Here is a 27,490-nt window from a genome sequence, read left to right as displayed (position 1 = left end):
AATGGGGGGCTCTCTTTCTCCTCTTTGGAACACCAGTTCCGTCAACCACACTAGATAAAACTTGAACAAAAGCCTGTCTGGTTTGTACACAAACTGCTGTAACATAAGCTCACATTGTGTGAGAGTATGTCCAGTCTTTAGCCTCCTGGTCATTATGCTTGGGGTCCCCCGCCCCGTGCCCAAATTAGACAGCTTGGCTTATAAATGTGATCCTCGGCACTTATGTCAGTTCCTCGATTTGAAAGTAAAGTGTGACGTTGTCAAACAAACTTACTGTGCACAGGGAGTGTCAGGGCAGTTACACAAATAAAGACGGCCCTGTTGGGTACTCTCAATTAAAGAGGGTAATTAAATTTTAATATAGCTAGAAATCGTTTCTAATTTACTATAGATGTGAATTTATTACTGAGTAGCATTATTGTTAATTAATCAATTCCTATTTTATTATTTTGCTGTTTCCCTGGTGTTCCACAGGTGTTCACTGCACGCATGGGTTCAATCGGACCGGCTTTTTGATATGTGCTTACCTGGTGGAGAAGATGGACTGGAGGTAAGGCTCGCTCACCACAATTGGACTGCTAATGCAGTGTTACTCTGCAATATCGCAGTTCATCCTTTGCGCCAGATTTTTAAGCCATATCATAGATATTCATCTATTGTGGGTGGGTCTGATCAACGCGGATTCACTGTCATTACAAGAAGATTGTTAGTGATTGGATCCACCCACAATCTTGTTGCACAAGGTCTTCTGTGACCAGCTCAACCATAAGGTGCTTTACAATTCCCTTTCATCAACCGGTAATCCAGTTCTCTCGATTGTTACCCTGTGTCAGACGAGACAAAGACGTCACTATCAATCAACACAGGCAGCGCAAAGCTGACCAGTTAGCAGAGTTTATTGCTCTCATGCCAGATATGGTTCATGCATTACAGTGACTGATTGCGGTGGGTGGGATGCGAGTCCAGGGATCTTTAGACAGAGGTGGGGCAGTTCGTCTGGGAGGACATGAATGCCTGGAAGCTGCTGTAGACATGTAGGCTGATTAAACCCTCCCACCACCCACTACTTCCTGTGTAATGAATATTCTCAAAGCATTAGGCTCATCCTGTGTGGAGCAAGATAATGCGGCTATCAGATGAAATCCCTGCATGCTGATTCCCCCCCACCCCTTTATGTAATCTCTAAGTATTTATAAGTAGTCGTAATGACTAAATCATCCATGAAATTAACTGATCATAAACTTTTATTGAAACATTTTTATTATTATTATTATTTTTTAGATTTGTAGAACACTTCTTTGAAATGGCCTCTATGAACCTTTGGCTACATAGACATATGCAGTATTATAAATGTTGCAAAAACAATGCAATAAATTGTGGTTGCCTTTTATATTAGACAGTCACAATACAAGATCAATCCTGCGGCATAGTCTATTATGAACTCTAATGCAGCAGTAAACGCATAATTGCATTAGAGCTTAGAGGACTTGCTTGATGTTTTGAACAGGAGAGGGGTAAAAATTCCACCAGGTTCATCTCATGGGCACTCTCCATCCTCAATGTTTTCCATGATTAAGGCCCACGACGTCTTCGCGGGACTCGAGGGTACGCTGTTTTTCACCCTCACCAGTTATCTCGCGGGCCAGTTAAAGTCCTCAGTTGCTGCATTGTGGCGCAACATTTAAATGTGACTTTGCTGTTTGTTGAACGGCCTGTTGTTTCGAGCCCATTCTCTTCAGGAGCCTGGTTGTGGCTGCTTTGGTCTGCCTGAGCTGTATTTTAAGTGCACTGAGGGTGTTTCCGCTCATATGCTTCTTCAGTAGCAGCTTGCCGTGGTACTGTCAGTTCTAGGATGCTCAAATGGTTCTGAGCAGTTGGCCGCAGGATGAGGTCAGGCAAGAGAATATTTATTTCTATCTCTGGTGGAAAATCAAATTTGTAGTCCAGGTCGACGCATATTTTCCAGTCACCAGTCTGGTCGAGGAAGGTCGTATTCGCTCTTGGCGTTGTTGTTTTGACCGGAAATTCACCTGCTTTCACAAAGGAAATTTTACTTGGTAGTCTATGCCTCACTGGAGGGAGGCATTGGTGGTTCCTTGCTTCAAAGGTGATTTGCGACTGTTGCAAGACATGCCTCCAAGCATAACAGCCTTGGGCCGGATTGGTTTTGCACCTGGTAAGGGAACGTTTCAAGTTTACAGGGGTTTGGCGGAGAGCACAAGTTGGGGGGGCCACATTAGACTGTGGAGCAGTCAACTGCAGGAACAGTTTGCAGTTTGTGCTTAGCAGGAAACACCTGTGCTGGCGAAGCCTGAATCTGGTATGGCTCATATTTAGTGTGGTTCATCCGTGTGTGTGGCTGGGTCGATGCCGCAGCGCAAACCACTGATTGTGAGCCATTCATCATGAACCCTGTATTCTTATAGATTGTAAGGTACCACCTACTTGCTCAGCATAATAAAGTGCTCCACAGCAAACCACAGAAGTTGTTACAGTTATACATCAAGACCGAATAATAAATTTGTGAAGCGAAAGTATTCGATACAGCACTTGTGATTGTACAGCATCTGGTCAGTGTGCAACTTCTAATCCTGCCTGTGTTTACTCTTATCAGCGTGGAAGCAGCCGTAGCAGCTTTTGCCCAAGCCCGGGCCCCTGGGATCTACAAGGGCGACTACCTCAAAGAGCTTTTCCGTCGCTATGGGGATGAGGAGGATGCGCCCGCCGCCCCCACGCTGCCAGAGTGGTGCTTTGAGGATGACGGTGGAGAAGTGGATGACGATGGCAACGCAGTTAACCAGGAGTCCGGGCCCAGCTCGTCCGGGTCAACGCTTGGCAAGCGAAAGAAAGAGAAGCTCAAATTGGTAGGACTCGTGCGCACTTATAAACGGAAGCCGCATTCCAGTCGATGGATCTCTTTGGCAGTGTTGCTTCAACGCATTTTACAATAGGCTTGTCTGCTTTTAATCCTGAAAAAAGGAAGCGCCGAATCGTCTCAAGTTGCATACAGCATTGATTCAATTCCTCCATCAACATTAACCTGATTCCCTCACTTGCACTTCTGAGATGGAGTAGTTACCAGTGTAAGTAGTAAAAATAACACGATTAAAAGACTTCAAGACAATCGCTTGGATAGGAAATCATCCACAAAAGCAAAGGGTAAATCCTTAAGTGCACTGAGAGCCCGTGTCAAGGCAAATTCAATTTCTCTGCCTGTGATGGGCTACAGCATCGCGTTGTGGAGGGACCAAGTTGGCAGGCAGAGCTGCGGCTCGCACCACTGCATTACTCCAGCATCGTTAAGGACTGAAATCTTTTGGTTGTGGTTGAGTGGCCCTCTCAAGGTTACTCATGCTGCTTGGTGGCCAATTGGATCACAAAGATCCAAAGTAGTGGGTGCTAAATTGTGCATTTGTGCAAACAGATTGCATGATATGGGCAGACGTGTGCGGCTACTAAGATGACGATCCTTTACCAAGATCCCAAATAACAGGTGCTAAATTACACGCTCCATCACTCCAACAGGTTGCACGCCCCGTTGGCAAATGCCGTTGGCTTGTGGAGGAGAATGCTGCTCTTTAGGTGGATCTGGTTTTCACCATGAAGCATTTGGCAAAACACCACAGCACAAAAATTCAGTTTGAAGTGACAGAATTGTAATCTTAGTGGAAGACGAAACAAATGTATTATTGACAGAAAATTCTTGCATTTTTGCACGTCTTTCAGGCACGATTTTTAAAAACGCAAACTTGGCCATCTCAATTTCTGTCAGGTTTGCTAAATCCTGAATTGATTTGCACTTACCTCCAACATCATAATAAATTCAGATTCTTCTCTTAAGATGATGTTTTTTTTTTTTGAGTATACTGTAGAAACTCAACATCGAAACGACTGTATCGAGATTTGAACCCGCATCCCTTTATGCTGTGAGGAAGGCTTGCGAACCGCACGCTACACTTGATTAATATTCTGAAACAAGCATACTGATTTTCTTCAGGTAATGGAAAGAGAGGATCTTGATGCAGAGGAGCAGGTTTATTAAGTTGAATGAATACATAATTCATGGAGCGATGGAGTGATATGGAGAGGTCAAATCAAAAAATAGCTGGATTAATGATGTTTACCAGTTGCTCGTTAACCCCGCTAAGAACCACTGTTTTGCAAGCGTTTCAGCTGCGTGGAAAAAGTGTCTCACCTATATGGTGTAGGAGGAAGTGTTGTTTTTCTGACTTCCAACACAGGTGTCTTTCATTGCGCCTCCCAGGGGGCAGTCTTCCTCGAAGGTGTCACGGTGAAAGGTGTCACACAGGTCACCACGCAGCCCAAACTTGGCGAGGTCCAAAGAATGTGTCAGGAGATGGCCGAGTGGAACAAGTAAGTACGCTACCTTCTTTTCTGCTAATCCTTCCCCTCTGGGAAAAGGGGTGTGCATGCGTTTGCATATGTGGGCGTATTGTGAGAGGCTCATTTCTCTTCAGTCACCGTAGTGTTATGATCCTGACTCTTTGAAACAGGCGAGAGAGTCAGGAATAGATTTTTTCGGATGAGGAAAATGCAGCTGCAGCTTTTTAACGAAATGGCTGAGAGTCAGCGCTGTCTTGACGAGTGAGAACAGTCAACATTATCTCCCATTTTCTACTCTCTCAAAAGTTGTTCTACCTGTATGGATGTTGCTATAGATATCGATACGAATGTACCGCAGTAATGGTAGTTTCCTCGTTTACCTGCGTTTGTCTACCTAGTTAACTTCAGAATGTATGTAGCAAGTGTAAAATAACACATATTTACATTTTATAACATCGATTTAAATTGAGACATGTCACGAATTGAATCAACGCGGTATGTTCCTTTTGCTGTTTCTCAGGTCTGGTTTTCCTGGTGCTCAGCCTGTATCAATGGATCGACAAAACCTTTGTTTCCTGGAGCAGCACCCCTACAAAGTCAGCTGGAAAGCTGATGGGACACGGTGAGCCTTCACAATATTGCTTGATTTGGAACTACCTCAAAGTCTACCAGACCATGCTAAATTAATGTTTGCTTTGCTTGTGATTAGACCATCTCACCTTCAGCAGTCCTAATAGACGCTTGGCAGCCTTGATCATAAAAATAAATAAATAAATAAATAAATAATAAAAATTAATAAAGAATTTAAATCAGAGCCTATTGAAGTTGTATTTTCAGAGGTGTTAAAATCAGCTTTGTCGCCATTAGTGAAGATGGTGTTGATGCGATTTGTGTTTAATTACTGGCCTTCATATAGCAAACCAACCGGTTATATTTGTTGTCGAACCTAAGATAAAATGGAAACTCTTCGTCTGATATTTGTGAACCGAAGACTTGTTCACAACCCCCCCCCCCCCCCCCAAAAAAAAAACAAGAATACCTCATTAAATCAGAGAGCAACCTAACCTAACACTGAATACAGATATGAGTCATCGCTCAGCAGTTGCACATAGAGTGACATAAAAAGTCGACACACCTGCCTAAATGGACAAGTCAGCCAGTTCGATTGCAAACCACTTGGACCATTTTGTGAAAACATGGCATGACAGAGAAGTCTTGCACATGGTCATGATGAGCCCAGCTCTTAGATCCTGGCCCTCAGCCGGTGCTCATCTGTCTGTTTTATGCCACCGGATTTGACCAGGGAAGACAAGAAGATGACACAATGGTAGGACTGTCTTCATTAGCGCTAAAGTGCTTTGGGATTGGGCCTCGCATATATGGTTAAGACTGAAGAGGCAGGGGCAAAAAAAAGATATAGATATGCATATATTAAACCGACATATCAATTTGAATATTTTCACAATTGCTCATGTGGAAATTTGATGTGGAAATGGTGAAAGCGTAATGAAGAGGACCACTGGGAGTTACAAGGGATTAATGGCCCCCCGCTGCAGTCTTCTGAGTGTGGCAGGGTTAGCTCCGGCTAACTAGCCCAATTAAACAACAGAGGAGCGGCTTCTGCTCACTGCATACCTATTTGCCATTCTACCAGATACTGGAAATGATCCGTTTGATACGCTCAGACAGTGATGCTTTTATTTTATTTTTTTAAAGAACTTGTTGCACTCGAATGCCTTTTTGTCTGCGTGCATGCTTAATTGTCAGAAGTTTTAAAACATTTGCTTTTCCCCCCTCTTCCCGAGCACAGTCTGCATAGTGTTTTTATCTTTTAGGTGTTTTGATCGTGTTTCTACTCCCACCTCAAGCACCTTTTTAAAAAGTGCAACTATATCCGGCCCACGCTCCCGAGACACTGTCGTTTCTTTACCCTCCCACATTTTTTGTTTATCTCTGCTGTTTCCAGAAGACTTTTGGACAGGCCTTGATATGCATTGCCTCTCTCCGTGACCTTTTAACTGAACATGTTGTTCAGAGGGTAATCCAAGCTCTCATTGGCAAGTTTTCACTGTAAGCAATTGAGCAATTAAAAAGCCCTTCCATCTCACCACAGCCTTGGAGGGCCCACAAAGCATCCTCAAATGTTTGTCAAAGCGGACATCCTTGGGCCATCATTTGCATTTGGCCACGTGTCTGCTCGGCTGCATGCTCCTCATGCACGGATGCGCCACTAATTGAGTGCGTCATTTGGCGGCTTGGTGATGGAGTGCTGCCTCCAGGAGTGAAATTCCTCTCATTAGGGCCCTTCTCTTAGGACTCTCGCTGCTTGAGAATAAGTAGCTACTTGCCGAGTCGCAACGCTCCAGCGCTGCCCTCGGTTGTCAAGGTAACGCAAACTAGACTCGGCATTGGCCCTCCTGCCGTAGTGGTGCGGGGTGGAAAAAAAATCTTTATAAATCTAATAAAGCAGTTTCGAATTTTGAATTAAGTTATTGGGATCCAAGAGTAAAAATAATTTGTCATGTGTTGCAGTGATTGTGCTAATCAATTGATAACAATGCTTAGAAGAGCAGAATAACTGAAGACAATTATTATTATTTTTTGCTCCTTTTGTAGAAGATATTTTTGGTCAGATCATTAATGAAAATCTATGTCTTGTACGTCATTCAAATCATGTTAATTTGCTTATATGGTATGGCGTTTGATGCCGGCTGATCCTTGGCAGCTTGTCAAATTTCCCACTTTGAACCAGCTGGTATTGACGGGATATTTATCACATCTAATCCTTTGGTGGAAATGATAAGGAGGCACAGCTGATCCGAGAGATTCATATCATCACCGGAGATGTCATCTTAAATCCATCTCTCTTACGTGACCTTGTTTTCCGAAGGGAGCGTGTTCTGACATCCTGTATTTTCTCTTGGCTGTCAATAAATTGCCTTATATGCCCACGTGCAGTTTTCGTTGTCACAAATCCCCTTAAATGCTTCAGACACAAAGTAATTAGTCTCTATTTTAGAGCGCACTGGTTGTAGTACTTAACCTTTGAAAAATGTTGCGTCACGGTTGCTTGTACTGCTTTATAGTTAATCCTGCTTTATTTAGTTCATGGGTTTTTTTTTTTGCTGAAGAGCTGCAGACAGTCTTGGAATGCTAATGCAGTTTTGAAGAGGTGTGCAATGGAGCCACCGTATTGTTTGAACATTTATGAGACATTTTAAAGTTAACTCGGGTCCACCATGACGCTGTTCTTTCTCGCCTTCAGGATTCAAATCCGAGCAAATTGGCAGGTAGACAACCGGAATGCAAAGTCATTTCAAGTAATTATTGCTGCAATATTTAGTCATTTATATGTCAGAAAAGGCGTCAGTCAAAACTGAATGCTGTTGTTTGCGTTCTGGATTCTGTTGAAACAAGATTGATCTTCTGTTGATTCTGAGCTGTGAGCCTGTCATGTTTTCAGGGTCCACTATTTGAAAATCTATTCAAATGTAATACAAGCACTACATATATAATTACTATTCCTGAATATTTTTGTTGCTAAAGAACCTCTGCTCCACACCACAGCCCATTCATCAGTAATATAGTAAAAGTGAGTGGGATGAATATTTACCCTGCAAGTCAATTTACAGTGTGCACCCTTAAATCTTCTACTTGCACAACTAACATTTCAGGCTTGAGGCCACAGCGTGCCTAGAAAAAATAAATAAATTGTATTCCGTAGCCCTTGCCACAACCATTTCATTAAACCGACCAGAACATTAGGTCGCCGTCTGAGCTGATTGCAACAGGGCTCTAATTAATGTTATTAGTCATACTTGTGTGGATGTGTTTACGACAACAGCTTTGATGTCTTATTATATACCTGTTCTTTTCTCGGCAGGACCGACATTTGAGTTGAGCAACTTTGTGGCTATTTGCGCTCTATTTTAAATAGTCCCGACAAATGTTAGGACTCCATTTAGATTGCCATTTTGGGAGCATGACCTGAAAACGGCCATTCTGCCATTCCTGTGTTGCAAATCACTTAATACAGCGTGGCAGCGAAGCCTTAAGTTCTAAATTGATGTCTTCCAAAATGAAAGCCTTTGATATCCTCCCGAATGACACTTAATGCTTAAATCCACAGTTTCATAATCCACAACCAAAACAAACATGACGACCTTTTCTTTGTCAATCTTTGTGAAGAATTTGAATCATTCAAGCCTCTGTGTGCTTTCATTTGCAAACAGGATGTGATGTAAAATCGTGATTATCCCGTGCAATGTCAGCTAACGGATGGTCCACTCTCCTCCCAACAGGTACATGATGGTGATCAATGGGAAACATGAAGTCTTCATGATTGACAGAGACAATACGGTCTTCCACATAGCCAATTTAGAGTTTCCTTTCCGGAAAGATCCACGCGTCCATCTAGCAAATACTCTTTTGGACGGGGTAAGTTTTCTTTTGCATCAGATTGACAGTCTTTGTCCGAAGTGTAGTTCACACAGTGTCATCGCCTGCATGGACTGGAACGGCAGCATCGCTAACCTCCATAACCTCACCATTCTATCCTTGCTGTTCAGTCTTGTGGATAATTGCTGTGGGATTCCAAAACCTCAGGCCAAAGACGTTGCAGTCTGGCAGTTGAGCCCCCTCACACATATAGATGCCACGGAAATCATCCTCCCATGTCCTGGGGAAATGGCTAATGGAAGTTTTTCTGCCACCCGATTCCTTTTTCTGTTGTGCTCGGCGTCGTTGCCTCGGAACGCTTGGCAGTGAATGATCTGAGGCGTGACCTCAGCCGACAATACCAAGCTTTCCTCTGAGGCATTTTTGGGCACTGATTACTGTTGGGCGCGAGCTTTACAAATTGAGTGATCAATTTTTCATTTTTAATGATTGATAATTTTGCTACGCATATGGAAATGATTAATGTAACGGTCGATTCAACGAGGTGTTGTTAAATAGCTGCTTCTGGCTTGATGATGGAGCACTTTTCGACTTGATTACTCAACCTCACGTCAATCAACCGCTGCTTTTGAAACATCCAAATCTTTGGGAATGTTAAGCGCGATTGACTCCGTGATTGGGCTTCTTTTGTCTGAGGCAAAAACGATGTGAAAAATGATTCCTCTCACGTCGTCTGTTTCTTGGCAAGAGTTTTCCCTTCTGTGTTCTTCCAAGTCACGTACAGAGCAACATTTGCTGCTGCTGTCTTCATTTCAAGTGCTGAAATAAAAACGAGTCACGCTGTTCCCCTTTTGGTTGCAGCGAAAACATGCTGTACTTAAAGAGCGGACTGTTTTTAGCTCATTCTCTAACGCCGCAAGCCCCGACTAATACCAAATTATTGACACAACTGTGCCTCTTTTGGAACGCTCCAGTTTGCTTCAATTTCATCAGTGCAAACAGTTTGCTATAACAAAGACTCATTTCGTCTACTAAAGCCATGAAGAATATTTAAAAAAGCCCGCCTCACTCAAAAACTCAATTCTATTGATGAATTATTATCAGTGCTGTGAACCACTGCATGTTTTGCAGGGCAGCATGTACAGATTTGCATATTTACCGTTTAAAAATGTGTTTGGAAACTTATTCACAGTTTTTATGCTGAGGCCATATTGCCTTGGTGCTAAGGAAGTGCTGAATTGAGGAGATTAATTGAGAAAAAAAGTAGTCCTTTGGTGCCATCTTGTAGCATCTATAGGCAATTATAGTGCAGTTTAAGTAGGGTTCGCAGTATTGTCACGATATGACGAAAACAAACCCGAATAGATACATGTACTAAAAGCTTTGCAACATCTTTTCAATACCAAAACCAACAATCAGCCAACACTTTTTGCAAATTAGAAATTTGGCATAGCAACGCTCAAAATGACTTGTCATGAATGTCAGGTTGCCGTGCTTGTGATCACGAAGATGACCTTTGAGATTTGATGCTGACCATTTTCCTGCATTCTCTGCACACCGGGTAATTTCAGTCTTATTAAAAACTGGCACACACACACACACACACAGACTTGGCCTCGTTCTCGTTGCAGGTGCAAAAATATCACGGTGTTCTTTTTACTACCTGCAGTGCTAAAAACAGTTGCCACAATGATTGCAATTTGAAATATTACTCAATGTTTGAAATTGTATCTTCGTTTATGGATCACATCTAAAGTATCTTTCGGCTGACTACTTTGCTCTGTTTTGTCAACGTTATCAATTTCCGAAATGTAGTCTGTGAATAATTCTGCACACCGTAGTAGGACGTAACGCCTGCATTTTTCTGTTCAAATGTCCGCATGTCTTTTACGTCCCTCGAGCCCAGGTGTGGTTGTGCGTTGAGACTGCAATAAGAACTTGTTTTGCCCTTGTGTATTTCTCTCTGTTTATAATAATAATAATAATAATAATAGATTTTATTTATAAGCGCCTTTCAAGACACCCAAGGACACTTTACAATAACAAAAAACACAAAACAATAATGCTTCTGGCTCTTCGTTCTCGGAGAGAGGTTGTGTTTTTCTATTTATAGGGAGCCATGTTCAAGTCCTGCTATGTTCTCTGATTGGTTTCATCTTTCGCCCGTAGGCGTTGGTCTTTGTTTATTCTCTTGTTGTCGTGGCGTTACCTCCCTTATTCCAATTTCTGGATGGCAACATCATGGGAGCTTCCGTTGTTCACACTCGTGTATTCGCCCGCGGCTGTCGTCCGACGGTTCATTGAGCGCGATGCTTCGCGATGACACCCTCGTTGCAATGGCGTCATTTCTCACTTTCCCAGCCACAGCTACAAATCACGTTACAAAGCACAGATGCCATTCATTCGCCTCTGCGCTGCCAACCAGCTGTCGGTTGAGACGTATAATCCCAGGAAGGTTGGACACGACGAATCAGTCTTTACATTTCTAATCACGTCTGAAGAAGCAGACACCTACACACGTGGAAAAACAATGTTGGCACACCTCGTAATGAAAAAAACCCCACAATCGTCAACTGAAATAACTTGGAAGTGATGAGATGATCATTTGCTTGGTTGCATCTTGACAAAAGGTCACCAACAATTTGCTGTGTGCATATAAAAAGAGGAACACTGCGAAACAAACAGCAGGCGGCACAGGGTGTCTCGAACCCAGTGCTGGTTCTCTGCGAGCAAAGAAATCTCAACATTTTTTTCATTTATGCTTTATTAATTTTGTCATGTTCAAATTATTTTTGTGGAAATCGATAATAGTCATTTTTTTTCTTTCCTGAACAGAGGGCTACTAACAATTTTGTTTATTCTCAAAAACTGTGTTAAAAAAACATGACATTTCTACTGAGAGAATTTAATTGCACAGTTTTATCTACTGCTTGTATACTTCCCTCGAAGAAAGGGTGAAGGAATATATTTTCAAAGGACTTCATTTGTCCTTTGCCCAGACCGCCGCGGGACCTATCTTGTCTTTTTTTTTTTTCACCGAAATATATTGTCTGATTTAAACCCACAAACAAACACATTAATCCTCAATATTTGCTGTGAAATTATTCATGTGAGGCTCAGTTTTTGTCAGCAGTGGCAAGCTGACATTTTTTTCCTACCTGTTATAGTTTTTCATTGAAGTCTGCAACTTCAGAAAAAAAAGTTAGCAGTATGAATATTTTATAAGCACAGAACAAGTCCCGTCCCGTCAGTTCCTGCAAGTCCATCCTTAGTCATCGCGCTGTCGAGTCAGAGTTTTGAACACACCGGCGGTCTGTCTGCTCGGTGTCGTCCATCGCCGCTTCATCTGACTCTCATCTTGAGAGTCTTGCATAATTGATACTTCGTCCTATTTCCGCCTCACGGCCGTCTTTTCGTCCTTCCTTGCCGAGGCACACACACGCCCAGTTCCTCGCGACATACCCTGCTTATTACCGCGGGTCTGTCTGAATACTTACATACATCCCCATGAGGGACCCCACTCACTGATCCCCATGGGCCCTGTGGCACACAGATGCTCTTTTAATTCTTTTTACATGCTCGCCGTTTTCAGGAATGTACTTGTCTATTCGTCACCGGACTCTTATGTCTTTGTCATTGCAGGAGATGATCATCGACAAGGTGAATGGCCAGCCCGTCCCCCGCTACCTGATATATGACATCATCAAGTTCAACGTGAGTAATCTTATGAGGAACTGTCATCTTTTCTCTGACGTCAAATTAGATGAGCCGTTGTGTTATGCAGCCATCCCGCCAAATAGCTGCACCGGAGCCATGACAGAAGAGAGAGAACACAGTAGAGTCTGGATCTGACTGTGAAGCTTCAACACGGTTGCTTAATTAAATGTGTGGTGACATCGGGTGTCGTGCATGAAATCCACATGGGACAGCAATCAGTGTCGGAAACATCAGCATTACGGCGCAGTTGCCGTCGCACCTCTGCGACAGTTGCGATCCACGGAATATTGTCTTGCAATATGCTGCGTCAATGCCGTTGACACACACACACACACACACACTCTCACGCGGAAAATGATATCTGCATTGACTGTGCTTTTGAAGGTGACTCCCGTTGCACAAGCGTCTCACGCATTTCATTTTCTTAACAAAGCTTAATTGCCACTCAAGTGTAAAATCAGCACTGCATAGACATCTCCAAATTCAGAGACCTCATGGGTTCCGCTATAGCGTTCATATAATATGCGGGACCATAAAACGGTCAGACGGGAGAAATAATCCGTCGCTGCAAGTTATAAGCACCATGGTCTCTCGGAAGTTAGGTTTCTTGATTTAACTACCCGAACAAGGATCTAGTTTAACAGACGGAATTGTAGTTCAGTAAATGTGATTTTATATAGAATATAGAATTGCTTGCCATTTTCAAAGGTTATATGCCGAATACAATTCTTGGCTTGGCTTGTATGGCTTGAAAGTGCATTGACAAGAATGGTCTATGCTGGTCTCGTAACACAGTAAATGAAGCAATCAGTTTGATTGCGGCTCGGGGCAGAGGTGTTCATTTGAATAAGCTCTGCATTATTTGACGCAGTCTGCCTGCTGGGTCTCAACACGACACACTTTACCCTCTGTCAAACCATAGTCAACTTTTAAGTTTAGGCTTCTGACTTTACAACTTCGATCCATTTGAGTTCATTGTTTGCGCATAGCCGCAGCCAAATCCTAATGGAAACTTTCTATCAATGCATACATCTCTCTTACCGTATTTGGCTTTGGCTATTCCCTCCTGAACTGAACTGACTGAGGATATTACTGGGCTATGAACACACCTTCAGCGCACTGTAAACGATTTCATCTACCGGACTGATCTGTATTCTGCTAAAATGCAGTCAGGCAAGCACAGAAACAAACACGCTTACATTGATCAACCGTAACCAAGCCACTGCTCCTTTCCGCATAGAAACCCGGTTAATTACCCGAAGGAAAGAGAAAGTGGAGAAGGGTACAGCTTTGGCTGTTATTTTTGTCCGCCACCCCCCATTGGTCCATCGATCACCTCTCAAGTGGCCGAATGAAGACACTGCTCTGACGGGAATGTCTTTTGTAAGATGTTGGGTAGTGGTTAGTAGCGCCGCAAGCTGCCGCTACAGCGCCGTTATATTGATCCGCGTTGGCCATTATTAGCCTCCTTCATTGTCTGCGGCGGATTGTCCCTTGGCGCCGAGGCCTCATCTTCAGTGGAGCAGAAGGAACATGAGACCACCTGCTAGGTCCGTGGCCTAATGTAAGACTCGAGTTGTTTGCAACGTCAGGGCTCCCAGAGCCCCGGGATTCTTTGAATTACAACATAATTGTGAGTGCGTGCCATCTCACACTACCATCGGATCGTTTTGAGTTCCTTCTAAATTTTTATGAACAATAAATGTTCCATCTTGCAAGAATTATGAATATACTTCACCCGTGAGGTTATTTCCCACGGAGCTAAATGCAATTTTCATTCAGCGGCATTTAGCTAGAAGGATATTGCCCGTTTTCATGTAAATAGCGCAAAGACGGGAAAAGTTAGGAGTCAGCAAATATAAAACAACGCATGTCCTGAATTGATATTTTCCTACAACATGAAAGAACTCGTATGAAACTAATCCAAAATAACATTGAGGCATATTCTTCATCTTTGCTTTGTATGTTTTTGTTCTGTAGAAACCCGAATCTCCTTTGAGATTCAGTTTCAAATCCAATATTATTCATATTGTCTCATATGATGCTGTACACTACATGTCTTCAAAATCTCTGCTCATGCACTTATACACTGTTCAATACCACAAGGAAAAGCTGAGTTTCATTTCTGCTCTGCCAGTGAGAGTTCCCCGCAATAACAAAGACAACTATGGTCCTCATGGAGTATCGACGGGTTCAAGAAAATTGGCTTTGAAATGCCTGCCGAATAAAGACCTTCGCTATGTGTTGCCGACCGATTTTAGTGCGCCGTCTCTGCGATCGAATCTGCACATTACTCCCTTGACTCATTTGAGCCCATATTTCATCACCATTGCTAGATGCCATTTAGCCCGAAATACTGTGGACCCGACACTCAAAAGAACTTTGAACTGTTTTCCACAGGCGAAATTGTTCTTTACTTATATTTCAAGTTCTTACTTGTTGCGGCAGCCTGTCTTAGAAAAAGGCTTGTGCTCCTGCAGCACTCTGTGGTGTTTAACATTTAATGTGAGTTATATATAGAGATTCTTGATGGCTTTATGTAGGCCTACTCTGACTTTCACCATAATGGAAGTTACGTAACACTGAAATTGTTATTGGTGTTGTTCCAATGGTGTGCTGTATGATTTTTGCTGTGATGTTATGTTCATTGCCCCAGAACACAGCTCCTTCAATGTCACTGCCACCCTCTTGGCAACGTTGTCTGTTTTTTCATCAATTGAAGAAGGATGTCCAGTTGTTGGTAATGTCACTACTGTGCCATATTTTCTTCACTTGACGATTGTCTTCCTGTGTTCCATGGCATATTTATGTCATGCGAAACAAGGGGAGCTCTGTCATGCTGCGGTAGCTCTTGGCCGACTGTGGAATGCGCTCTAAGATGTTTTGCAATGCAGCGATACATCACATTGTTTGTGAGACAGTTTTTTGTGTTTTTTTAAATACTTCATTCATTGGCTTTCGGGATTTGTTCCTTTTACAGAATTATTCAAAGCAATCTTTAATCTCTGGAGGGTTTGAAGAACAGTCTGCAGCGCTTTGGTGTTTCTCAGGCGTGGATAGCACACGCCTTGAATCATCCACACTTACATCTTGCTCTGTCCCTCTTGACACTTGCTGACAGATGGTGCCGAACGTGTGGGACACGATACCGGCTTTTCCGCTGTTGATGATTTGCCGTTTTCATGTTCATCATGCAAAAATGCACACCCTTCAACATCCATATTTCAGGAAGAATATTTTGCTGTTGAAATGGGTCGCTTTTTCAGTCGCATCAAAAGCAGTCATCTTACCTTGTGTCTTGATATAGTCTTAAATAAACCGGAGAATAGCTCACCAGGCAGCCCATCAAATTACAGTATTCTAATTTTGAAAAAAAAAAAAAAAGATTTGGCCGCCCACCTTTTGCACAGTCAACACACATCGCTTTCTTCCTCCCCTCTCCAATGATTACCTCAAAAGCTCTTGAGTACTGACCTTTCCTGCAGGTACCAAGCAGAATACTAATACAACCAAGACACCACTGTCCTGCTTGCTTTGTCCTGATGCTCGAGTGTTGCTTTATTTCGCTTGAGCTTTATTTAATGTTCTTACTAAGAAGCGCAATGTAAAACCTGACACCTCGGTAATAGTTTATCTGGGTGATTTGGGGTGGGGTGGGGTATGATATGACGCAGTTTTGATGATCAAAAAGCAAAGGCACAATGTGAATGTGGGAAATGCTTCAAATTTCAAGATTTGAGTGGAGGAATGCAAAGACATGATGAGACCGGGACCTTGTCAGGAAGTGTAGTACTTCTTCAGCCAGATGTGGAAGCAGTTAGATCTGAATTCTGCATGAAGGAAGAGCAGAAGTGATTATGGCTGTCCCTAGATTGGCAGCTGCATATTGAAACATGGCTAAATTATTTACAGCAGCTGGACAGGAGCATATTTAGATGCAATTACAATGCTCTGGATACGTTGAACGAAGCATATTGGGGTGATTGCAGAAATACAAGTTGTAAGCCATGTTATGTTTTCTTGTTTCTACCAGGTGTGATTTATTCCAGTCCCTGGGATTAACCTGCAAAAACTTGCTCCTCTAAATTCGTAATTTGATTCTCAAATGAAGTCTTTTATGAGCAAAATTGCTCCTCAAACATAAAACAAGTGGCGAGCAGTTAAAAAGGCAGGATGGCTCAGATCTCCGAGGCTGGGCACGTCCCGCCATGTGTAGCCATTACTGCAAAGGAACGTGTTGTCATAGTAACCAAGCAAACCAGATTTCACTTGACTGTTTTATTGCTGTTTAACCGATTATATTCGATGTCAAGTTAACCCTTTGGGGCATTTCACCGCCCATGATTCAACAGCTTATTTATTTTTCGTGGTTGGCGTTGGCCAATACTTTTTCAAGATGTTCCCATTTCTTAATTTGTTGTGACCTGCCGTCTTCTGTGCATTTGCTTCCCCGCATTTATTTCCATCTGAGACGGTTTCAGATTTAATTAATGTGTGTGTGTTACAGGGACAACCCGTGGGCCAGTGTGATTTCAATATCCGATTGTTATGCATCGAAAAAGAGATCATTTCTCCGCGGATGGAAAAGATGAAGACCGGACAGATTGACAAAACCAGGGAGCCCTTCAGTGTCCGAAATAAGCCGTTCTTCGATATTCAGGCATCACGCAAGGTAAATCATTCAGAATTTCTTCACGAGTTACAATCAATGTGGCATTTCAATACATTTTGGTTTGGGAAAATAAGGAAAGTCGTGTTGAAATTCAAAGATGTATCTAGGTTCTTGAGAGATAACAGGGTGAAAATCTTCCACTGCAAACAAAGTAGTGTTTCGACTTCGACTGTTTTAATAAAACATGAGCCTCACCACCTCGTGTACCAGAGGCGAAATTTCCTTTTATTTAGTTGTGAGAGAGCTGGAGGTGACCTTTCAACGATTAGCACCCAAGGACGAGGTCGAAGAGAGAGGTTTGTTCTGCCCTTGGGTAGTAGCATATTGTTTTTCGTGTTAAAACAAGGAATTCTATTTCATCCCAAAAATATATATTCTTCTTATTTTAGGCTAATTTTGAGATACAAGTGACCCGACTTATGAGTTTTTCGATACATGCTGTCATTTTGGCGTTTTATTTTATTTTGATTATTTTTCTTGAGATACGAGCGTTTTATCGTGGCAGGGAACTCGACTCACTTAACAATAATCAGTTCTTGGGGAAACTTGGAGCAGTACATAATTAATTTTTATTTTTTTTTTAAAAAGAAGCGCATTTATTGAAGAGAACAGTAAATGTGAGCAATAGACTTGAGCAGTGTGAAAACATAGAGGCAGAAAAGCCAGCGGGCAGTAGTCTGAAAGCATCCCTGGCCAAAAGCACTATTTATGGGTTTCTTTTATCACGTTCATTCATTTTGTCAAATAACAAATCTTCGCCATCTCGCTCTCAGTCGGGCTGTGCCTTTGGAAAAAGTCAGAGTACAGCTGTTATCCTGTAAAACGCAGTTTAGACACCTTTAGAGATGTACTTGTGCCATAACGTCAGGTCTTGGGGAGGTCAGCGCGCAATTTATTTGATGTTTTGCTCGAGCGGAGATCAATTGGAAACCTTGGCGCCGGCGCTTACTTCCGCTAATGATCGGGGGTTTGTGGGTGTGGTGAGATTTTACAAGTGTCTCTTGCTGTGCCAACACTTGACAATTTAAACTTGGACCTACGGATAGTTTTGATATGTATAATGTAATGTGAGGGATCATATCCCTTCCCGACGATCCAAATATTGTAGTCACTGGATCGTCATTGGTTCTTTTGTGTCGGTCAGTGATCATCTGGTCCCCACACAGCCATATCTCTGTTGTATGGGATGTTAATGTAGGGCAACTGGTGTCTGGCTTTCATTCATAGGAGCACAATCCTCCACTTTATGATATGTTGACCGCAGATTCCTGTTGAGGGGAGGCAATTCGGTCACAGGCTGAAGTTGTGTGCTTGCCTTTGTCTGACGCTAGGTTGATGTGTTTCATGGCTGACACTTGGACATTAAAGTCCTCATTTCCCTTCCAAACGACTCCATTTATTCATTTTGCTTCCTCCGCTCACCCAGTTGTACGGACCCGTTTGGCATGCGCCATTTCCACAGTTGAACAGCCACGACATGTTTTTGCGGGCTTGAATGGAATTGGCTGAGGAAAAAAAACAGACAGGTAGCCACTGGAGAAATGTGAAAGCATCCCTGCAGTGAAAGGACCAGGTTGCGCCTGGTCATTCATTTGGGGGGGGGGGGTTCCTGCCATCCTTTGGTCCACTTTTATCCTGAAAGAAAAGTGCCACTGTGGTCTTTGACGTTAATTTCCGTCCGCCAAAGTCCTAATATGTTTTTTTTTTTTTCTGGTGACTGACTGTGAAAGCTCCCCATCACTTTTTTGAGCTTTGTGCCACTTTTTCCCCCTTCGGCGTACTGGTTTGGCTCAGATATTGAATGCGGAATGTTGTGCTGCAGGCACTGAAACTGAGATTAACCAAATAGTAGGAATAGAAATTGTGATCCAAGTAGATACCGTGCCATGGAAGAAGGGGGCATTAGTTCAGCCCAGTTATTTATTTAATTTCCCTCCCCGAGAGTTTGTAGAAGCTTGATAGTCTTACTGCCTCTGTTGTTTGTTGCCGTGAAATGTGTAATACTCACTCACCATCTGGCCTGGTTGTCCTTGCTTCCTGAACGGCGGCCTTGCCAGTGATTCTGATCAGCCCAAGTTTATTGTCTCCCTGTGCTACCGGCATCACTCGCATCCCATCTGTTGCAAGTCAGCTAATGCAAGGGCCATTATGGGGGTTTTATTTACAAAGGGTACTGTTCATCCATCCATCCATCCATTTTCCAAACCGCTTGATCCTCACTAGGGTCGCGGGGGGTGCTGGAGCCTATCCCAGCCGTCTTCGGGCAGTAGGCGGGGGACACCCTGAATCAGTTGCCAGCCAATCGCAGGGCACACAGAGACAAACAACCATCCACGCCCACACTCACACCTAGGGACAATTTAGAGCGTCCAATCAGCCTGCCATGCATGTTTTTGGAATGTGGGAGGAAACCGGAGCACCCGGAGAAAACCCACGCAGGCCCGGGTAGAACATGCAAACTCCACACAGGGAGCTGGAATCGAACCCGGTACCTCTGCACTGTGAAGCCGACGTGCTAACCACTGGACTACCGGGCCGCCCGGTACTGTTCATGCCCATGTAATAAGGAGACGCTGCTGAAAAATAGAAGTTGGGCGAAAACACACATTTGTTGCAGAATTAGAGTGATGACCCCCCCCCCCCCTCACCTCCCCCCAAAAAAACTGTGATATAAAATGCCCCATGTTTGGTATTGAGCCCTTTTAGTGCCAGCTCATCCCAGCAGCCCATGGGTGAAATATTGTGCAAGATATCGATTAATGCTCTCTGGCATGTCTCGTTATCCGAGTCTGATCCGTCCGCAGCATCTTTGTGGCTCACTGACCTCACACTTCTGCTGTCAAGTCTTTTGCGCCGTGCAGATGAAAAAGCAAGACCTGTGGCAAGACCTTGCTCTCCTCGAACAAACACTACTCTTCTCCAGAAATCAATTTTTGCACCCACTCACCAAAGGACATTGTGCACCAAATTAAGCTAGAACATAACATTTTGCATTCACTGGGAGGAAAAGGTGAATACTCCCTGTCTCATCAGCAGTAGCCGTTATACTTATCCAATATCCATTAGCGGTTTATTATTCCCATTGTGGGCATCACCCTGTTTGTCTTTCCTGCTCGTAAATTGGTCTGCAAGTCTTTATGTGCCATATTTGCTTTTTCATTGTTGTTGTTGTTTTTTTTTTTTTTAGAACTTCATTTGATCAAATGCCGAGCGACTTTTACAGAAAGCATAACGGTCATTTCCAAAACCAGCCTGCGCTTGAGTAACCCTGCCGTGACGTGGGCTTTTGATGGAACTGACAACGATGCACTGGATGTGCAGGGCCATTCACAATAAGCTTCAGAGCCTCTAGCAACAACGACCCTGTAGCTTGACTGGAATATCAATCCATACCCTTCGCCTTTGAGTCAACCCCCCCCTCCCCCGACACACACACACACACACACACACACACACACGAGTCTCCCCTGACCAGAAGATGAACAGACAGCGCACGGACACAACAACACAATGGACCCGAGGAATGGAAAGCGCATAGGCGCGTGTGCATCTCGGGCACAGCAAATTTGTCTTTATGTACATCCTTGTGGGCATGCTGCATTTGTTTAAGCAGGAACAGATTTTATTTTTGAATGATGCTACTTTTGATTGGCTGTTACAAATCATGGGGAGAGACTAGCAATGAAGGTGAATGGCATATATAGCGCCGCATCAATCTGCTGTCCTGCTACAGCTCAATTGTATATATTCATTGAGTCCAAACATCATGGACATTTATCACGGGAGGAAATTGAGTGTCATTCTCTCTGATTTGCGAAGATACCAAATAGCGCGTTCACTCAGAGATTGGCGAGCGGTGTTGCCTGTGATCTAGTCCGATTGTAATCTTTTGCTTTGTCTCAAATAACATGCGTTTAATTGTACGCTTATCACTCACTGTAACAGATTGTGTGCACTTTTGGCAACAGGTGTAAAAGTGATGGAGACCGCTGGACTTAAATGAGGGTTTGCGCTTTTAGTAGGTTCTCAACATGGCCAATTTTGGAGTACCGGAAGTGATGGAATTCAGGGAGAAAAAAATTCTCAGCGGAATAATCAAGACAATCGTTTCTTCTGAAAATGTAAGCTAGTACAGCTCTAATTGAAAAGAATATGTCCTTGATCATATGGCATGACTCCTTCTTGTGACAGGCTTCAAGTCCGCCTTGGGGGTGCTCAGCTCAAACATCGCATTGCTGAATTGGCAACATATCTCTCATTTGTAGTTGTTTGTTTCTTTTAGTTGTTTGATGTTTCAAAAATGTCGAGAGGAAACATTCCCTCTTTGGCCCTCAATTTGCCTGAGCTTTATTCAAACATTCAAAATTGATTCATTCAAATTCATCTCAGGTTTGATGAATCACATTGGATGCGCCAAATCGTTTTCTTTTTTTTTTTTTTTGCATGCACTCCTCCCAGAGTGTTTAAAATGAACTGTGGTTTAATCTTACTCATTTGGTAGACACATTCCTGGGCGTGCCCGGGTCATGGGTCAACCTCTACATAATTTTTTTTTTGCATGTGCAAACATTTAGTATGTTCCCCCCCGTGTCCCAGTGCCTCTGTTGTCCCACCCTGTGTGCAATGAAAGCCAGATTTCTTCATGGGGTTTTGTTTCAACCCCACCCACACGCCCCTCCCGTAGCGCACAGCGCTTTGTTTCCTTCCCGGCGAGCTTTTCTTCAAAGCAGTTGCACTGTCCCCTTCTCCACTTAATCACTTCAAGGTACTTCCTTACAGAAGGTGGGCATTTTGAGTGGAAGTCTTATTTCTGCTCTCCTCTCCATCCAAGTTCACCGTGTTGAGCGAAAGTGGTGGGTGGGTGTGCTAAGACGGCAAGAGAAGTGAAATGGAACTCCTGGATCTCACCGCCCACTTGCCTTTCCCGCATAAAGACGTCGTTTCTTTGTAGTCTGGCTGTCTGCCTTTCTCGGTGTCAGCATAATTGTCAAGTTTGGTGTGATCATTCATCACTCTCAAGAGCACTGATGTGGCGTGATTTCCTTCTCCAAATACAGCGGGGAGCAAACACATTTGAGTAGCCGTTTAAGTGTATGTGGCAGGGCGCACGCTTCATTTTTCTTAAATCTAAATGAAAGTTATTTTTCTGTCTGCCTCCGTAGCGAAAAACGTCTCGAAAGTATTTTTCTCGACTTAGCGTGAAAGGAAGCCCGTCATCAGCGAACCTCAGCCTCGTCTCGGGGAACGACATGATTTGTCAGGAATACATTAAATTTAAATGCGGTTACGTTATGCCGTGATTTGTGGTTCTCGTGACGGAGGTTATTAGTTTGTCTGGCTCAGTTCAGCGACAGGATGGATGGATGATCCTGTCTTCCCCTGCGTTGCGGAGCGTCCCACTTTATCAGATGGAAGCAACTGGTCACGTGCTTTCTCAATGACTGCGGGCTCCCTGATTGAAATGTCAGCGTTGCACAAGAGTGGCAGGCTGCTGATTAATTTCGGTTCATGTTGTCTTTTAGTCGTGATTACACGGTTCATTATTCAGTGATTGGGTCTGTGCGAGTAAAGAAAGCAACGCTTTGGGAAGAAGAGGAATGAGCGAGCGCCTGTGTCTGTTTGCAGGATTTTCATTCACTTTTTGGGTCGTCTGTGTTAATGTCATTCTTTCGAAGGTCATCGTCAAGCCCCCTTCCTCGTGGAGATGATAATCCATCCGAAATGGGACTGCCACGGGAATAATGCGACTGTAACTGTAACCCTTGTCGATTTGAGCCCGGTGTCATCGCCGAATAGTAATCGATTCGATGAACGAGCATCTGCAAAAAAACGATCCACTGGCGGCAAAGCACATCGACAGTTCAACAATAAAAGCAGAGACCGTTAAAACACGGTCAAGTATGGCACATTAGAGGGGCACAGACAATAAATAAGGTGCTGGAGGGGGAAGTTCAGTCGAGGCCAGCCAAACGGTTTGTCAACAAATCGAACGCTGTTATTATTCTCATCGTTAATTTGCAGCCAACAATCAGATATGTTTTCACCAAACTTGGTTAGCGAGAAAAGGAGATGACACCAGGTTGATTTTCTGGTTCAAGAATGGGTGCTTTGCCTAAGGTGTCCTCTCCGAGTGCCTCGTCGTTTCCATCTGCCTTGATTCATTTTGATCGCCTGCCTGGAGATTAGACATGATACCCTGCGCTCTCGTCACTAATGCCTTTCTTCTTTATTGATCAAGGCAATTTCCTGCTCGCCTAAAATTTGGGACTGTGTCGTCTTCTTGAACGCGTAAAAGCCGAGTTTCCGCTTGGGCAAGTACGCCATTACAATCGACTCGAAAATTGTTTTTGCGTTTGCTTCGTAATAGTCTCCCTTTTTGCTCGGCTTGTTGTGCTGCATTTATTGTTTGCCCTTTCAAGGGATTTTATCAGATGCGGTCTTGTGATGTGCAATTGTATAGTAGAGTGGCTATTTCGTTTCACGTTACGAGAATTTTCCAAGGCATATGATACTGTTTTAGATTGATTTTCTATCCCCCTTGCAGCAGCAGCAGCAGGCATCTCCTCTTACCGCTGCTGGTTGAATTGTACATTTTTTTTCAGATTTGTAATTCATCTCTAACATTGTCACCAGGAACGTTATGTCCTTTTTTGTTGTTGTTGTTCATGGATAGTAAAACACTTGATTGGAACATCTGTCATTTCATCGCCGAAAATCAGTTTACTCTTTCAAACTCTACTTGGAACCCGAGTTTGCAAACTCATTATTTCTCATCATTCACGCTTCTGTCTTGAGGATCTTTTCTGGAGTGTTATCGCACTCTGCTGTGTTTATGCTTCACGTTTCAGATAACGTGTTTTTATTGTACAATTTTGTGGCTTTCCCCGAGGCTGTTAGTGTCCCAATACAAACATTCATTCCCCTTTCTCTGCTACCGCTTTGCAGTAATGGAAGACAAGAAATACATTCCTCACACGCATCAGCCATCAATTATTTGTCAACATTTTCCATTTCTTAAAGATGAACTCCGGATAGACCAGGTTTCTCCGAACGCTATCTATTTCATATCTTCCAAATACTAAGCTTCGGATTCCTTTGCAATGGATCAAGTTTTGCCTGACTCCATTCTCTTTACATTTTAGCTCTTGGAAGGCAGTTTTACGTCCCAGGTCAGCCACGAAGTTGATGGCCTCATCTTCCAGCCATGTGGGGTAAGTAAGGCCCACTTGACAAATGCATCAAATAAATACGAGAAACAGAAATTTCACAGGAACGCGGTCCAACTGCGTTTGACTTGAGAAGCGGCTAAATTCTGACGCAGTTGCACTCAGTTTTGGAATAACAGTGCAGAAGTCACGATGGGAAAAAAAAATCAAATAAAATAACCATCAAAGAATTGAAATAATTGTCCAACAAATACAAGTTAGGATAAGTGGTTCAGAAGTTCAAAAATTAAAATACAATTGAATATTAAATGCTATTATTTGGCATTTTATCTTTTATCAGTCAGGGTTTCTGCCACTTTGCATGTCGGGAAATACAATGTGGACTCACTCAATAAATCCTCTCATTAAAATGCATTTACTTTTCTGACCTTTTTGCTCGCAACATGGTTTATTGACTGGCACGGAGGGACAAATGCATCAGCATGTATAAGCAAGCTTTGATTTGTAAATAATATTTCGCATTATCAGCCGCAATGTGAAACAACACAGCAACTCAATAGGAAGCAACGTATACATTTAGTTTTGGAGAATGACTGTGAATTTGTAGAGATTGGATCGAAAATCATTCCTCGAGATCTCAACCAAAGGCCCCTGCTGCTGCATTTTATAGTCTTTAACAAATCGGGATCCGTATCGGATAAAGAAGCAAGCGCTGCCTGGCACTGCAGCCACTTCCAAAGCTTTGTTCCTCTCCCCAGTCGATGCATTGTTAATCTTTTTTGCGTGAATGAGATTAGGCCTCAGGGGTTCATTTTACCGGGGCCTTGCTACTGTGAACGGACATTAATATTCGCACAAAGGATCTTACTGCAGCAGCCATAGGTGTCTTATCAGAGCCACTGCAGAGCCTCTCTGGAATGTTTTCTTTGTTCACGGGATCGGACCACCTTCAAGACCTTCGACCTTCAACGCAGATGGCTAATATAAAAATAAAAGATTGACAATTGAATGAAGAGGTTCTTTTGCTCTTTTCGTGATTGTCTCCATCGCAACAGATAGCTAACAAAGGATTGGGCATTATTTCAAATATATTCCAAAATAGTTTCGGGCAAAGCTGAAACCCAAGTTAATAGGTCGGCGCAAGGTTGCGGGGGCTGCGCAGCGACTGGTTCTGAGTGTGCTCACGAGTTCACGGCTGATGATTGACACCTAGTTGGTCACTCCTTCTGCCTCTGATAGGTTGTTGTTCCTCGGTGCGGTTTGGTTAAACACAGTTGGTATATAGTTGCCAATGTTTTTCTAATGACTTTATCCCATTTTGACATTTCTGTGCAAAACTCCTTTCAACCCACACGCATTGTTGCTTGCGCTCGCTGATTGTAATTGCGTAATATTCCCACGTTTGCTGTTACGGGGGCCCATACCACATTTGTTTGTGTTGAATATTGTAATCAATATATGCACACTGTTATCTATTGTATTTACTTTAAAAAAACAACAACAAGAAAGCATAAATTGCATCAGTATTGAATTAAGCTCTGGATGACATGCATGTTCAATCTCCTTTTCTCTGAATGTTTTTATTCCGGATTACAGAATACGGGATCTGTGAGAACCTATTCATCTTGTTAAGATTTCGCCAGTCTTGTTGCCACGCATCCATTTTCTTTCTTTATTATTGTTTTTCTCCTCCTTTTTCCTGCGGCAAAGTGGAAAGCGTGGAGCTCTGTCTCTCCCTGCGCAAATATGGATTGTAAAGGATCAAATGGAGGCAAGCTATTTCAGGACTTAAAAGCGAGTAACAAATCTCTGATCTGCAGCCGTTCAATAGCTTGTCACCTTTTCTGTTTGCCGCACCCTCCAGCTTCTACTATACAGTCACCCTCCCCCAGCCCCCTCCGTGTCATTTATTTCCCCATGGTGGCTTGAAGGGTTATGGTTTGGTCCCGCCAACGATACCCGATTTACAGTAGTAGTTGTTTTCACATATCTCTATCGACGTAATGATGCCTATGAATTTATATTTGTGATGCCGTTGTTCCCTCATGCAAGCGCAACCCTGTTTTGCCCTCTTTTTTTCTTCACAGGGAGTTTCAGCATGCCTGGAAAAAAGAGCTTGTAATGGGATTGAGTGTCGGGTTTATATAATTGCATCTGGATTCAAATGTATGCATATTCCACAGAACAACAAATGAAGAGAACAGAATTACTCAAGAAAAACAGGCTTTTTTATTATTCCTAAAACTTTACCGGGATACAAGTAGGCCCTGCTTGACTGGCTGAGATAAATTACGGTAGTTAACAATTTCAAGCACTTTCCTTTTACCAAAATTAAACACGTCATTAAAATAGGCAATGATAGCCGCCGCCACTCCGACTGCCTTTACAGTCCTTTGTTTATTTTATTTTGGTTTGGTCCAAGACAGGGCGGACGTAGCATTTAAAATGATCACAATTTTTCCCTTTCTTAGCAAGGGAAAATTCTTGGTTGCACATGGGGTGACTTAATTAAACATAAATGACATCAAATGGTTTCATTTTCACCGTAATCAATGCGGACGGTATTATGATAGGAGTATATACTGTAATATTGATGTGCCACTGATTTGCTCCGGACTAGAAAATCCGCGAGTGCATAAAGTGGATAGTTGAAGTCTAAAACATTCAAATGAGAGAGAGAGAGAAAAATGTTGGCACTTCTAAAGCCTTTTGCATCACTGTCACGATCATCTGTCAGACGGCGGCCGCCTTTGCGTTGCTCTCTGGGACCCGCCGGGCACTTTCAAAGCAATCTGGCATTATTATATGGAAATAATTTTGATACAAGTACGGCTGAATTCAACGTGCAACACCAAGGTCTCTTTTTCTCTTAGGCAATAACAAAGCTTTTGTTGTGTGAAGTCCAATATTATCAATGCCGAAATTGCAAACGGAAGTGCTGCTGGGCGCACCTTGCCATTTGGGAATGCTTTTCACGGTCGTGTGTTTAATCGGGTGTCTGATTGGGTTTTATCAGATTGTTGCTCGGATCTATTCATCGGAGACTGCACTTTGCTTTTGAGTGGAAGAAGTTACAAAACCCGCAAGGAAGTCGACGTTCAAAAATCCTTTTTCTATGCGTGCACACTGTAGTTGTGAATTCCAAACGCTCACTAGCGCGTGTTCTCATCAGCTATGCAGGTGAGCTGGAGCC

At 43.1% G+C, this 27,490-nt stretch overlaps 1 protein-coding gene across 4 annotated transcripts in view; it reads left to right on the top strand.

The window, feature by feature from the left end:
• The window catches only part of rngtt (RNA guanylyltransferase and 5'-phosphatase), a 48,457-nt gene that overhangs the window by 13,902 nt on the left and 7,065 nt on the right, over nucleotides 1–27,490 (top strand). For all 4 annotated transcript variants that reach the window (XM_086101134.1, XM_086101132.1, XM_086101133.1 and 1 more), the window contains 8 exons: nucleotides 475–550; nucleotides 2,615–2,864; nucleotides 4,265–4,374; nucleotides 4,865–4,966; nucleotides 8,646–8,781; nucleotides 12,385–12,456; nucleotides 16,967–17,131; nucleotides 24,274–24,342. In XM_086101134.1, coding sequence (XP_085957260.1) covers nucleotides 475–550; nucleotides 2,615–2,864; nucleotides 4,265–4,374; nucleotides 4,865–4,966; nucleotides 8,646–8,781; nucleotides 12,385–12,456; nucleotides 16,967–17,131; nucleotides 24,274–24,342 — 980 coding nt within the window. The remainder of the gene's footprint in view (nucleotides 1–474; nucleotides 551–2,614; nucleotides 2,865–4,264; nucleotides 4,375–4,864; nucleotides 4,967–8,645; nucleotides 8,782–12,384; nucleotides 12,457–16,966; nucleotides 17,132–24,273; nucleotides 24,343–27,490) is intronic.

The sequence above is a fragment of the Hippocampus guttulatus genome, chromosome 20, assembly GCF_054856545.1.
Source record: "Hippocampus guttulatus isolate MCC_2025c chromosome 20, RoL_Hgut_1.0, whole genome shotgun sequence".
Taxonomy (NCBI): Eukaryota; Metazoa; Chordata; class Actinopteri; order Syngnathiformes; family Syngnathidae; genus Hippocampus; species Hippocampus guttulatus.
Note: the sequence above shows the minus strand (reverse complement) of the source record. Positions and strands in the feature narration are given on the sequence as shown.